The sequence below is a fragment of the Papio anubis genome, chromosome 7 (genome assembly GCF_008728515.1).
Source record: "Papio anubis isolate 15944 chromosome 7, Panubis1.0, whole genome shotgun sequence".
Taxonomy (NCBI): domain Eukaryota; kingdom Metazoa; phylum Chordata; class Mammalia; order Primates; family Cercopithecidae; genus Papio; species Papio anubis.
This window is the reverse complement of record NC_044982.1, coordinates 82,190,645-82,205,246: the sequence shown is the minus strand read 5'-3', so window position 1 is coordinate 82,205,246 and position 14,602 is coordinate 82,190,645. Positions and strand designations below refer to the sequence as shown.

General features: G+C 51.7%; 1 protein-coding gene across 7 annotated transcripts; it reads right to left on the bottom strand.

The window, feature by feature from the left end:
- Positions 1-31: 31 nt before the first annotated feature.
- Positions 32-6,240, bottom strand: RABGGTA (Rab geranylgeranyltransferase subunit alpha). 7 transcript variants are annotated; one of them, XM_021941085.1, is made up of 17 exons: positions 5,995-6,240; positions 5,619-5,675; positions 5,342-5,452; positions 4,785-4,963; positions 4,460-4,647; positions 3,997-4,200; positions 3,574-3,657; positions 3,403-3,485; positions 3,213-3,314; positions 3,003-3,108; positions 2,858-2,909; positions 2,599-2,687; positions 2,359-2,447; positions 2,149-2,265; positions 1,146-1,370; positions 912-999; positions 32-257 (listed from the first exon to the last, which is right to left on the bottom strand). In XM_021941085.1, exons 2-17 carry the CDS (start codon positions 5,619-5,621, stop codon positions 109-111), a joined length of 1,869 nt encoding a protein of 622 aa, XP_021796777.1. In that variant the 5' UTR covers positions 5,622-5,675; positions 5,995-6,240; the 3' UTR covers positions 32-108. The 7 variants fall into 7 exon arrangements, with proteins under 7 accessions (XP_021796777.1, XP_021796780.1, XP_021796779.1 ...); XM_021941088.1 differs by having other exon boundaries at positions 1,257-1,370; XM_021941087.1 differs by having other exon boundaries at positions 4,839-4,963.
- Between the last annotated feature and the right edge of the window lie 8,362 nt (positions 6,241-14,602).

The window sequence follows — 14,602 nt, the reverse complement described above, 5'->3', positions numbered from 1 at the left end:
GTAGTGGTGTAGTGGTAGCAGTGACAACAGGTTGGTAGCCTGAGAGGGCCTCTCCATTCTTTATTCAGTCCCAATAAGTTAAAGGGCAAGGGTAGGGGGCAGGGCCTCTTAGGTGAGGATGCTGCTAACTGAAGGCAGCAGTTCAGCCAGGTGCTCCAAGATGCCCATCGCTTGGCACAGCGGGTTACCCTGCAGGTTGAGGAGGACCAGCCTGGGGCAGGAGGCAAGAGGCTGGAGCGCTGCAGGTTGCTGGAGGCCTTGTGCAGGAGAGTCAAGGAAAGCTTGGCAGGTTCCTCCCAATTCATTTGCTCCTGTGTACCCTCAAGAGCTGGGGACTGTTGCCTGGAAGTCTGTTTGATGGGCATCTCATGTGCTCCCTGGAGGGAGTCAGGCTCTAGGCAGGGACTGCAAACATCTGCCCACAGGGTCAGCCAAGAAACAATGAGCGGCAACACCCCAAGCAGACTGGTGTAGTATCAGGGGAGTGGTGGAGGGACCAGCCTGGTCCAAAGAGACATTTACTATTCAGCAACGACCAAGGGCTGCTGAGGGAAAATACCAGTGTAAGGTTGCTCTAACTTCCAATTTTTAAGAGGGGAATCAGAACTCTAGATGGTTTTTAAAGTATGAAACTTCCTGATTTTCAAAAAGCTACATGGAGCTGAAGAACAGCTGCAGGCTGCCCATTTGTGAACTCTGATTTAAGAAAGTCACTTACACTCTGCCAAACTCCACCAGTGCAAGTCAGTGATAGCCCAACAGCCCCAGGCTCTCCCCCTTCAACTCACACTACAGAGCCCCTGTCTCCTGCCCTGCCAGAGGGTGGCACATACCCTGCCTGCTGTCTGTCCCTCCCCAGGGTGGCACCTCACCTTACTCACTGTCTGAAAGGCACCCAGAAGGAAGGATACGGTTGTTGCACAGTAGCAGCTCCTGCAGCCGGGGTAGGTTGGTGACGCCATCCAGGGACTCTATGGCATTATCACTGGCCTGCAGCACCTGGGGGCAGGGAGGGCAGGGAGGCAGGACAGGCGCTGTTAGCCGGGGATGGTTCAGCAACTGAGGAGCTCAGGCTGACAGGCCCACAGCGCACACAGGGGCTCACGGGTCAGGCTGCGTGATGGAGGTGGAAGGCACACAGTTACCTGTTCGAGGTGGAAGGTCCTGCACATCTCTTTGTGGGATGGGCAGACTTCTGAGGTAGAGGAAGAGGAAAAGAACCGCCCATGACAGGGATGGAGACACGGGTACTTTACCTCAAGGCAGCGCAGGGCAGCCAGTGCAGGTGGCAGGGTTCGGAGACGATTGTGTGACAGGTCAAGATGGGTGACCAAGAGCAGCTGTTCCAGATGGCAGAGCACTGTCAGATCCTGGGGGGTAAAGGGAGGAAGGAGGTGATGGGCTTCCCAAGAGACCTGGGAGAGGGTCCTCAGCCAGCGTTTATTAGGCACATGCCCTCTGTGCCCCACAGGCCCTTGGGGACCCCAGCCAAGGAGAGGATGGGAGCACATGGAAAGCTGACCTTACAGTCCACAGCAGTACATGACATGGGACAGTGAGTACTGTGAGTAGGGTAACCAGTGGGGTGGGTGAGGAGGAGGAGGCCTGGAGTTCAGAGGTACAGGGGCCAGTGGAGGGTGCTGGGTAAACAAAGACTGGTCCCCCATGGGGACTGGTCCTGATGAGGCAGAGATGAGTTTGGCAGGAATGGAGGTGGGCTGTGGTGATGTGATAAAACTAATGTGTTGGGAAGGTGGACTAGGAAAAGTGGAGCCTGGACAACTTCTCAGGAATCTCTGGAAAGTATTTGACCTTCAGGTATCGGGGGTTGCTCCAGGGTGAGATGGGCTGGAATGTGTGGGAGGAGTGGGCTAGGGGTCATTCTGAAGGAAGATGAAGCTGTGACCAGCCTGGGGAAGAAGCAACACAAGGAGGTCCTGGTGACTCGGGATTTGAAAGTGAGTGACAAGAAGAAGAATTGGCTGAGAGACAGAAAGGCCTGGAAGAGGAGAAAGCTGGGAGGGAGGGATGAACTCTATCTTGATTGGGAGGAAGTCCACGAAAGCACCTGAGACTGGGGGCAAAGTCAGGGACATGGGGAGGCCAGCAGGATGAGGGCCAGGGGAAGGCGTGCGTGGTAGCTCATACCTTGTGAGCCAGGTGCAGCACACGCACCTCAGCATACTCCATCTTGAGCACGCTATTCTCCAGCAAGAACTTGCTGCGCAGGTCATCCAGATATGCTGCCCGCATGGGGTCCACGGCCTGGAGTGGATGGGGTGGGCAGGGTATGCATGTCAGCCACCTGCCTCCTGCCTGCTGGGCCTCCCCCTGGCCTGTTCTGCGGGCACAACTTGCCTTGAGGGTCTGGAAGTACTGCAGGGTCTCCTTCTCATACAGCAAGGGGTCCAGTGCCCGCATCAGCAGGATGATGGTAAGCAGGCACCCTGAGGAGAGGGTGGGGAAAAGGAGGGTTTCTCCTGGATCCTCCTCTGCTCCTACCCTCCTGAGGCCCTCCTGCTGTCCTCTCAGGGCCACACTGGAAAGGGGCTCCCTCAGCGGGCTGTGGGAGCAGACTCTCACGGAATGGGGCCTCACATTTATTCTCAGGCTCCAGCTCCTGCAGCTCCTTACAGGATTCCAGCTCAGACTGCAGCACTGTGGACTTCTCCACTGACAGCTCACACCTGAGGGTGGGCAGGGTGCGGAGGTGTTGAGGCCCGCAGCCCTGAAGCACTGGTCAACATCCCCAGTATCTAGACTGAAACAGCTCCTTGAGGCCCCAACCTCCTGCCCTGGCTGCCTAATGCCCAGAGTCCAGAGCCCCTCTCCTTGTTTTGTGCTTCCCTATCACCACCTGAATAGCTGCTCGTCCGTGGTGGAGTCCCGGCACCAGCCCTCCTGGCGGCCTGGGGAAAGAGTAGGTGGTTGAAGGGTGCACCCTGGAGAGGAAAAGAGTGATGGGGACTGCTGCAAGGGGTGGAGGCTGCAGGTTCCATCACCTTTTAAAAGCACGCATTCTTTCTGGACATCACCTGCTGTCCAAATGACGCGAAATGTATGTTGGGGCAATTGGTCGTTGAGGGAGGCAGCAGGCAGGTCACAGAGCTGGGAGTACTGGGTCAAGGAAATGCCCCGGCCTAACTACTTTTTTGACTGTCCCACCCAGCCCTGCCCCAGACCCCACTTCTGCCCCACCAATCCTGGGATACCCAGACATGGCTGGGCCGGTTCCTGCCATCTGGGGTCCTCCACTCCACAATCAGGGGAGAATCATCAACCATGAGCAGCAAGATCTCCGTCCTGGAGCCCACCTGGCACAAAGGACAAAGACAGACTTCAGCCCCATCAGCACCAGGCCCACAATCCCACAGTGCTCTTGACAAAAGCTGCAGGACTTACTAGGAGGGGCCGAGAGAAGGAGACAGTCAGACAGGCCTCGTCCCGGCTCACATGCAGGCAGCGCAGTGCATCCTGGGGGTCAGCTGCAGGGAGACACAGTGTCAGATTTCCTTAAACCCTCTCCCATTCCTACTAAGCCCTAAACACCCAGCCCCTTTCCTCAATGCTTACCTCGGCCTAGGAGCCAACGGTGATAAAACCAGGCACTCTGATCATTGGGGTCAGTGAAGAAGGCATTCTGCACCAACTCCAGCTCTGTAGGTTTCCGGGAGGCATGGTGCTGTGGTCAGGACACTGGTGGGCTCCTGGCCACTCCAACACCCTACCCTCTCCTTGGAGTACTTCCAGCCCCCAGTGTCACTTATATGCTGTCCTTGCACAGGGGCTATGTATGTCAGTTTTATCTTCCCCATCAGACACTTGAGCTCCCTGCAGTCAGGGACTGATTCTTAGGCACCCCTGGAGCCAGGCATGAAGTAGGTGCTCAATAAACCTGAGTGACAGGTTCAGGAACAGGGTCAGGCATGGGGACTGGAAGGGTGGCACTGCAGAGTCCTCCCTTCTGTAGGAAGGAGGACCCCTGACCCTGCTTACCTTTGAGCAGCACATCCTCAGGGAGGCGCCCCTGTGGTCCAGAATCCGGCTGGGGGTGCAGCTGGGGCAAGAGACAGGAGCGGTAATGCCAGGACGAGTAGTTGGAGAAGTTTCGGGTGATGAGGCTGTCAGTGAAGGCTAGCTCTTCTGCAGGGGGCACGGCTGCCTGTGTGGCCACAAACCGCCGATAGTCCCAGCAGTGAACTGGAGGGGAGAGGTGACAGCATATCTTAGAGGCAAGGCAAGAGGAGCTACCTGGCTGGGACCCCTAGAGTCCCCTCAGAGAACTCCTAGAAACACTTCAGTGCACTCCACGGAGGAGGCATTTGACTCCAACATCCCTTTCAGCACCAGCTCAGTGGACCCATCCTGGATATCCCTCCCCATTCTGGGCCTTACTGAGGCCCCAGTACCAGAATGTGGGCAGGTGAGGGCTGTGGGGACAGAATCTGCAGGCACGTACAGTTCCGCTCATCCACCTCCAGGAAGCGGGCACAGAGCTCCAGCTCTCGGGCCCAGTTGGGTTCAGGCAGGCGGCCTAGCAGCCAGCATCGGTGGTGCCAGGTGCCATAAGACTTGGGGTTCACCCGCAAGCAGCTCTCCAGGAAGCCCAGTTCTGCCTTCACCAGAGCAGCCAACTCTTCAGGAGACCTGTACCCCGAAGGGAAGGGGGGTCAGGGCTCTCCTACACTCAACCTCAGCTCATCCCTCACTTTCTGCACCCAGCCCCCTACTGTCCTCCATCTATGCCACTGGCTGCCCCATTTCTCCTCCACCCCTGGACCCACGCAGTGTAGGCGCAGGGCCAGGGCAGTCTTCTGAGATCCTGAATCCCTACGCACTTCTGAGTCTCCAGCTGCTGCAGCACCTCTCGTCGGCAGTTCCAGAGGGTGGCAAAATCAGGGTTGGCTCCCAGAATCTGACTTGTGAGTTCCAGCACTGACTCATCCAGCTCACCAGCCTGGCGCTGAGAAGATAGGTGGCAGGGTCAGAGATCATATCACTTTCCCACTACAGGACTAAATAACGTAAACTCAAAACCACCCAATATTCTGTGAATCCCACATTATACAACAGGTACTATGAACCATGCTTTATGGCCTTACAGGTATTCTCTCATTTAATCTTCACAACGGCCTTATGCAGTAGGTGCAATTATTAGCCCCATTTTACAGATGTGCAAACTGAGGCCCAAAGAGATCCAGCAACTTGTCCAAAGTCATACAGTTATAAGTGAGAGAACCCAGAACTGGATCTAGGCAGTCTGACTTTAGGGACCAGCTCTTGGCCTCCATACTATACTAAGAGAGCTACTTGGGGTCGGGGCTACCTCTGAGGGCCCCACCTTCTGGAAGACGGCCTGGGTGGCTGACTGGTATAGCTTCAGCTTCTGCTCTCGTTCTAGCCTTTTGGCCTCCGCCTGCTCTTCTGACGTCTTCACCTTCAGGCGTCCGTGCTATAAGGATGAACGGGTTGGAAGAGTGCAGGTTGCCTTGCAGGAGCTGACCTGCAAAAGCCCCACACTGTGGAGCCCTAGGTTCATACGGGGCAACCAAGTGCACGACCACTGCGGGTGAGGGCGCGGGCGTGTGGAGATGAAGGGCTGGGCTCAGGGTTCTCACCATGGTGCCGGCTCAGGGTTCAAGACAGGGAAAGGGTCCAGTGGTAGCCCTCGAAGTCTGAGGAGAGAGGTGTCAATCACGTAGCCCCGCCCCCTACTAGCCCCGCCCACAGCGGTTTCCCGGAAGCAGCAAGCGTGCCTGGGCAGAGACCCCCAGGGTGTAAAGAGGTACTGGGACAGGCTTTGCACATTCAGCAAGAGGCGAACACCCGTACTAGAACTTCCATCCGTATGGCCCTTCCTACAGCCCGATTCGCCCGGGCCAGAGCCCGAGCCGGGGCACCTGGGCGTTAGGGACCACTCTGCGCACCAAAGGTTGCCGCTCCCCGCCCGTCCCACGGCTCCCGGGCACCCCCGCCCCCCGCGGGCGGACCCACCTGCGCTGGGAGGAGGCGCGGGGGATGCGGAGCTGCGGCGCCCGCCACAGAGCCCAGGCGCTGGCTAGAGCGGCGCCACGTCCTGGCTCACTGAAACGCAGCGCCCTCTGCAGGCTTGGGGAGGGACTTGCGACGGAGGAGGCCGGCTCGGAGGCGCGTGCGCGGGGGCTCTGCGCTTGCTGTCTGGAAACGCCTCGTACCTGTTAGCCACCTAGTGTGTACGAGTGCGCACGCGCGACTGTACCGTGCGTATGAAATAGTGGGGAGGACCATGCCAGTTGGCAACTCAAAAATGTAGTGTAGTTAGTGGAAGAGGTTTCTCCAACAGCCAGAAACCCGCACCTTCACTACTCCACTGACCTCACCCTGGCCACACCGACACCCTTCTATATGTCAAATCTAACAGGTGGAGTTGCCTGTCATTTTCTCTAACCTCTGAAGCATTTGACGCTACCCACTTCTTTATACTTGACACCCCCATCCTGGCTTCTCCTCCTGCATCTCTGCCTCTCTCTTCTCATCTGTTCACCTCCACCCCTAAATGTTGGTGATCTCCAAAGGGTCCTTTCCTCACTGCTTTTTCACTTCACACACTGTTCCTGGGAGAATGTTTAAATCTAAGCGTTCAACTGCTTTGAGTTGGAGCTCCTCAGAGCTGTTTTGGCCCACAAATCTGGCATTACACTTTCCCTGGGTGAGTTCATTCACACTCATTGTTTTAATTACTACCTGTAAATTGATGACACCCAAATTTATATCTCCAACCCAGATATCTTGCAAGCTTAAATAACAATAAATAATATACATGCACATACATATTCAAACACCTATTGGATATCACCTGGTGTCCCAGAGACACCTCAAACTCCAAAAGCCAAAAGGTATAAATTTTCTCTCATCCATCCTCTCTAAACATTGGCCTTTACGTTTTCTATTGTAGTGAGTGGCACTATTTCCTCCTCACTTCTTAAACTCGCTTAAATACTCTATTCCCACTGCCACTAGAAGTTCAAACTCCGAATTTCTTATCCAGATTGTTGAAAGTCTTTTCAATGTTCTCCACCTCATCCCTTGTTATCAGTCCAACCTCTGTGCTGCTGAATCAATTTTTCTAAAATGCAGATTTCATGCCCTATCTCTGCCTGAAAGTGCTGAGTGGCTCCTTTTCAGGATAGAATTGTAATCTCTCAGCTTAGCACATCAGACCTACTGGCATTTGGGCTCTGCCTACTCTCTGGCTGTATGTCCTGCCTGACCCTGCCAAAAACCCTTCATGACAGCCTACAGAAATACTTGAAGTTTCCTAGATGTGTTAGCCTGTTCCCTCTCCTTGACTCTCCTTTCTCTACACTCCTCCTTTGCTGCAGTAAATCCTGTTTAAGATTTAACTTTTTGAACTCCACAGAACAAAGAAAAAAGATTTAACTCAATTGGCACCTCGAGGAAGTTCTCTAAAATGCCCGTCTGATTTGATAGACCTACATATGTACTTTCAAAGACTGTGATTTTCTCCCTGTGCCTACTGTAAGGAAGGTTTTCTGGTGGAATCTTCATGAGGTTCATGGTGGCTAGTGAGTGTCCCACATGTACATGTGTGTGATGTCTTTGTGAATAGTGTGTCCATGTGGCATATGCATGTTTATAACTCACACCTGGGTAAGAAGGTAGTGCTTTAAATCTTTTTTTTTCTTTTATCTTTTTTTTTTTTTTTTTTTTTTTGAGACAGGGTCTCACTCTGTCGCCCAGGCAGCAGTGCAGTGGCACAATCTCTGCTTACTACAACCTCTGCCTCCTGGGTTCAAGCAATTCTTCTGCCTCAGCCTCCCGAGTAGCTGGGACTACAGGCATGCACCACCACACCCAACTAATTTTTGTATATTTAGAAGAGACGAGGTTTCACCACGTTGGCCAGGCTGGTCTCAAACTCCTGACCTCAGGTGATCTGCCCACCTTGGCCTCCCAAAGTGCTGAGATTACAGGTGTGAGCCACCACGCCCAGCCAGTGCTTTAAATCTTTATATATCCTCTTTCTCAGCCCCTGGAAATGTGTGTAAAGTGTCCATTATATGCTTGTCCTTTCCTAGATCCTATAACAAATTACAGAGGAAAAGAGACATTTTTCCTATCCCTGTGTATTTGTAGTCCCAGTGAGTAAAGAGTTAAACCATTTATTGGTTCTCTTTGTGCCAGCCACTGTGATGGGAGTTTTGCATATATATGAGGGATGTGCATGCACGTAGAATTACAGGTAGGAGGCAATAAGCAGAATGATTAAGAACATAGATGCTGGAGCCAAACTGCCTGGCTACAAATCCTAGCTTTGCCACTTACTTGTCCCAGTGTGACCTGGGGCAAGTTACTCAACTTCTGTGTTGAGGTTCCTCTGTGTCTCAATTTCTTCAACAGTAACACAGGAAAAATATTATCTAGCTGCTGCAGTTGAAGTTAATCTGTTGAAGTTAAGCTGAAATAAAAGAATCTATGTGAAGTGCTTAGAACAGTGTCTGTACTAAGTAAGGGCTCAGAATAGTAATAGGAAACTGAGGCTCAGAAAGATTAAGTAACTTGTTGAGGGCCACCCATGTAATAAGTGGCCAAATGGGACCTGTGTCTAGTCTGATCCAGCCCTCCCACCTCACCACCAGCCTTTTTTTGTTGTTGGTCACCTCCTTCTCTAGCTTCCTGCTCTGCGCACACTCACAGGCACAACCAGATACTTGGGAACACAGATGCCCCCAAGTGCATATTTGCCAGGTATAGCCTTGCATCATAGTCACTAATCACATTGTGATTAGCAATCTTGAAACTGGGAAGGGTGAGTCAAGCAGGCTTAAGAGAGGAAGTGAGTCTCATGAAAAAATCTGCATCAGAGAAGGCAGGGCCTGGGTTTTGGAAAGAGCAGGCAGGAAGGGTATTTCAGGTATGTAATATGACGTGAAGGTGGGGGAGAGAAAGCCAAACAAACTTAGCTGGCTGGCAGAGGGAGGCTGAGCCAGGTGCCTTTGGAGATAAGAGCAGTGGAACTGATGACAAGCCTCTTGCTTGAAGGCAAAAGGAGCTGTCAGGAGTTATATTTGGCCTCCTATGTGGGATAAGTGGGAACCATACAGGTGTCTGAGAGCCACACTTCTGAGGACAGAGTCTTGTCTCTGTCACCCAGGCTGAGCACAGTATGCTGGTCTCTTGCTCACTGCCAGCTCCGCTTCTCCCAGGTTCACATCATTCTCCTGCCTAGCCTCCCGAGAAGCTGGGACTACAGGCTTGCCACCACGCCTTGGCTAATTTTTGTATTTTTAGTAGAGACAGGGTTTCACCTTTGTTAGCCAGGATGGTCTCACCTCTTTGACCTTGATCGCCCGGCCAGCCTCCCAAAGTGCTGGGATTAAAGGCATGAGCCACTACTGCCCGGGTTTTTGAGACAAGGTTTGCCTTTTGTTGCCTAGGCTGGAATGCAGGGCTGGCACGCATCTGGCTCACTGCAACCTCTGCCTCCTGGGTTCAAGCTGCATTCTCCTGCCTTTTATTCTCCTGAGGCTGAGCTTACAGGCATGCCCCACCATGCCTAAGAAATAATTTTGTATTTTAGTAGAGACAGGGTTTCTCCATGTTCGTCAGGCTGGTCTTGAACTCCTGAACTCAGGTGAGCTGCCTGCCTTGACCTCCCAAAGTGCTGGGATTATAGGCGTCAGCCACCGCACCCTGACAGCCACAATCTAAATGTTTGAAGAAGAGATTTTTACTGCCCTCTATGTATAGAAAGAAACAAACAATAATTGAGTATCAACATAGCTCCAGACATCTTTTTTTTTTTTTTTTTTTTTTTTTTTTTTTTTTTTTGAGACGGAGTCTTGCTCTGTCGCCCAGGCTGGAGTGCAGTGGCGCAATCTCGGCTCACTGCAAGCTCCACCTCCCGGGTTCACGCCATTCTCCTGCCTCAGCCTCCCGAGTAGCTGGGACTACAGGCGCCCGCCACCTCGCCCGGCTAGTTTTTTGTATTTCTTAGTAGAGACGGGGTTTCACCGTGTTAGCCAGGATGGTCTCGATCTCCTGACCTCGTGATCCACCCGTCTCGGCCTCCCAAAGTGCTGGGATTACAGGCTTGAGCCACCGCGCCCGGCCCAGACATCTTATTTACTGCACTCACTACCTATATGAAGTAGGTATTATTATCCATATTTTACAATATGGATAATTTTACATGTAAAATAATTCATTTTACAACGAAGCAACAGGGAATACAGTGGGTTTGCAGAGGTTAGTTTCTTGTCCAGAGTTACACATCTTCAAGATTCAGAATTCAGTTGGCTCTAAAGGTGGGAGTGACCATTGCCAGAGGCCTGAACTTGAGTTTCTTGAGACCTGGAACCCCGGCGTCTTTTCACCCCTGCCAATTCATTCTTTACTCCTGCTCCCAACATACATACATAGAAGCACACACACATAGTCACTTATAATGGCTCCAGGACCCTGAGCCCATCACAGACCAAAGATAATTTGGAGGGAGGAAAGGGGGCCACGAGCCCTGGGTCAGGGCCTTGGGTGAAAGCTTGGCTAGAAGCCATGGTCTGAAGGCAGGGGGAGCAAGTGTGAGACAGGTAATGGAGGTATTGCTGGGCCGTGTGCAGTGTGTGGTAGCGTGTGCCTTCATTCAGTCCCTTGATGTTCAGGATCAGTGCTGGGCCTCACAGCATGTTGGGTGCCAGGGATCCAGTAATGGACCAGAAAGACAAGTCTCTGTCTTCCAGAGCTTATGGTGGAGTGTAGCACTGTCCAATATAACTTTCTGTGACAATGGAAGTGTTTGGTATCTGTGTCATCCAGCACAGTTGACAGTAGCCCCATGTGACTACTAAGCACTTGAAATGTGCCTAGTGCAATGGAGGAACTGAATTTTTCATTTTGTTTCATTTGAATTAACTTAAAAAAATTTCTTTTGGCCAGGGGCCAGCTGTAGTGCTATAGTCCCAGCACTTTGGGAGGCCAAGGCAGGCAGATCACTTGAGGTCAGGAGTTTGAGACCAGCCTGTCCAACATAGTGAAATGCCATCTCTACTAAAAATACAAAAATTAGCTGGGCATGGAGGTGCGTGCCTATAGTCCCAGCTACATGGGAGGCTGAGGCAGAAGAATCATTTGAGCCTAGGAGGCGGAGGTTGCAGTGAGCTGAGGTCGTGCCACTGCACTCTAGTCTGGCAACAGAGCAAGACTCGGTCTCAAAAAAAAAAAAAAAAAAGTAGGTGGGACTACAGGCACACACCCAGCTAATTTAAAAAAATTAGCCCATGCCTGGCAAATTAAAACAAAATTTGTTTAGAGACAGGATCTTTCTATATTGCCCAGGCTGGTCTCCAACTCTTGGCCTCCAAGCAGTCATCCTGCCTCAGCCTGCCAAAGTGCTGGGACTACAGGCATGAGCCACCGCACCTGGCCTAATTTAAATGTAACTAACTGCACGGGGCAAGCGGCTAGTATTGGACAGAGCAGATCTCTTGGGTGAGACACATAAGATGGAGTAGGACAGGGGCCCATGAGGGCCCACAGAAGGGACACCTTACCCAGACTCAGGTTAAGAGGAACTTGTTTTAGATCTGGTGATTGTAATTGTTTACATTTTTTTCTGTTTAACTTTTGATGCTTATTCTATTCTTCTATAAAACTTGTCACTGAGGCATAACGTGTTATACTGAAAGTGCACAAATCACAAATATGCAGCTCTGATCCTCCTATTTTAAAACTCTCCCAGACACAGGTATGGGTAAAAGGTTTAGCGGGGGACCGAAGACACAGAATGGAGGTAAATGTGGGGAAAGAGGTTAGAAAACCCCCTCCTCAGGGATAATTTGGCAGGACCTAGAATCCACATCAATGTCCCTGTGGCTGTGGGTGGGCAGTGGGCATTGAGAATGAGATGGAGAAGGACTATTTCTGAGGACTAATAGGCAGGATTTGGGAGCAGGCGAGACTAAGATGCAGGGATGACGGGAACTTCGAGGAAGGCTTACAGTTGTAAAGCTGAGGACTTGAGAATTTGTGGTGTCCATAGAGGTCCCAGAACATGGGCGTGGGGAGGGATGGTTGCGTGAGAAGAGGAAGGGCTACTTCTCACATGTTTGATTTTGAGGTGGAGTTGTCCTGAGGCAGCAAGAAATCCTTGCCTGGAGAGAGACTGAGAGGTCAAGGCAGAAGTCAGCGTGGGTGTCAGGTGTGTGCAGGTAGTAATTACACCCAGCAGAGAATGGGTGCTCTGGGGAGAGGGGAGGTGAGGGGAACCCACAAACAAGCTTTGGTAGAGCGTGGTGAGAGCAGGGCTGAGGGTGTGAGGCGGAGAAGCCTCAGTGGAGGGCAAAACAAGAAATGGACAGCGAAGAGAAGAACTTCTGTGCTCTTGAAGCCATAATTAATGTGAAATTATAATGACTGAATACTTTATAGCTATGATGGCAAGAAACTGAAGCTCTGTCTGAGGCCACACAGCCAGAAGTGATAAAGCCTGGCCTCATGCTCAGGCTAATTCCAGAAGAAGCTCTCTTGCTGGCTTTCCCTCAAGCCTCGCCCACCATGCTTTGCTGGAGCTGGTCAGGGCCAGAAGTGTGGGAAGAGGGTGGAAGGAGGTGTCCAGAGACCTCTGGGAAGCTGGGGTGGGGGTGCTGGATGCTGGCCTTGTAGGGAAGGGGGGCCAGCAAGGAGAGGCAACTCAGGCCAGATGGTCTGGATCTAATCTTGGGACCCAGAGGAAATCAAATATTGGGAAATCTGAGTTCCAGCACAAGTTAGGGTCAAGAAAAATGAAAGGGGAAGAGCAGTGCTGGGTGCCTGCCATGTGTCAATGACAGCAGAGTTGAAGCTTCCCCACGGCACAAGCAGAAGTGCTCAATTCTTATCTCTTGCAACAGGGACCTTCCTCTGCCCCCAGCTTCCTGATTCTTTATAACCCTGACCATCACAGAGCAGAATGTAACAGCGAGACAGGGCTTGACGGATCCCCAGCAGCCCAGAGATACTCAGTGAAGTCACATACCCGGAGGTGGGGCCAGGTTTGGAAACCGGGTTTTCAAATGACTCTTAGTGGTTTTGCATCCATCAGCTCTATCTTAGGATATGTTGAGCAACAAAATGGTGAACTGTAGGTTTGCTGGTAGGATAGTAGATATGGTTGTAACAGGCAGGACACCCATCACCAAATAATATGAATTAATGTGTCTTTGTCAACCTGGAGGGAGGTCCCTAGTGGTGGCACATTTTCAGTGACATGCGGGATGAGCACAGATGCCACTCATAATCGAAGGTCACTTGCACATGATTGGGAGGAATACTGGATGATGACATCTGGCGAGATTGTTGGGCCAAATTTGTCACATGGTATTGAATAGGGACAGAATTACAGTTTGGTTCTTTGGTCTTCAGATAATCAGCTGCACAAGAGTAAGATATGTGAGGGGTGGAATAACAATAGTAAATGAAGACAGGAGGACTCTGAATGATAAGGGATTGGAAAAAATTGACCGTGATCTGCTTACCAAAAGCACTAACATGACTTTGGGATGCACTAAGAGAGCTTTAGTACCCAGAACAATGGGGCTCATAGGCCCCAGACTCTGTGAGAGTCAAACCCTGTTAGGAGTGTGTGGCCCATTTTGAGAGGGACAGAGACAAACTGTAGAGTCCAGAGGTAGAAATCAGGATGGTGAGAAGAGCCCATGACCAGAGGGAGGACATGAAGATACTGAACTGGGAGAGAAGATTCAAGGGGCAGATGATAATAGTCGTTCTACTCCTGGATAGAAACCGAATTGATTCTGCGTATCTTGAGAACAAAGAACAAAGACCAGAGAGTGGTTGCAGATCCTTTATGAGGAAGGACTTTCTAATAATTAAAGCTGCCCGAAGGTAGAATGGGCCTCAATGAGAGGTGGGAGGCATTCAAGCATATGTTGGTCAACCACTTTGTCAGAATGCAGTAGTGGACATTCAGAGACCAGAGTCTCTCCACTCTGAAGTTCTGATAGATTCTGATCCCTGGGATGGAGCAGGGGACTAGAGTAACTCAGAGCCCAAGAAGACCCTCTCCACTGCCCATTCCCCGCAACTGCCCATTCCTTGGACACTTGGTTTGAATGCTTGCATTCTTTCTCTTCTCCCTGCTCCCCAGTTCTTTCTGAGTCAGGCTGAGGAAATTCCTTGATGGCCCATGGGGATTGCCATGTGCCTGTAGCACACTTCCTGGCTGGGGAAGAAGACAGAACAGGTTAGCCAGTGAGAAGGGAGGGCAGGTCCCCAAGGCTGCCCTAAAAGACAGAAGGGCCCCAGAGGGAAAGTCCCTACAAGAGCATTCTAACTCTCCCAGGGTGTGGTGGGTGCTGACTCATGTTGGCGTCTCTTGGGGAAGAGTTGAAGGAAAAGCAACCAAGAACTGGTGGTGCTGAAAAGCTGGAAAAACTTCTTGAGCCAGCCAGAACTGAAGCCTCTGTGACATGAGCCAGGCACTGCATGGTGACTGGTGATGATAATGACCTGTTGGCTAAAAATTGCCCAGAGCACTAGTGGAGGTGGGAATGTAGCCAAGAAACTCACTGCCTGGCAAGGCTGCTGCCCAGCTGCAGGGGGCACC

Excerpts from the sequence above, each read along its gene's own strand:
- RABGGTA (XM_021941083.1), bottom strand. Across the intron at positions 4,964-5,341 it reads CCCAGGCCGTCTTCCAGAAG|CGCCAGGCTGGTGAGCTGGA; the intron begins GTGGGGCCCTCA and ends CTATCTTCTCAG. Across the intron at positions 1,371-2,148 it reads TGCTGCACCTGGCTCACAAG|GATCTGACAGTGCTCTGCCA; the intron begins GTATGAGCTACC and ends TTTACCCCCCAG.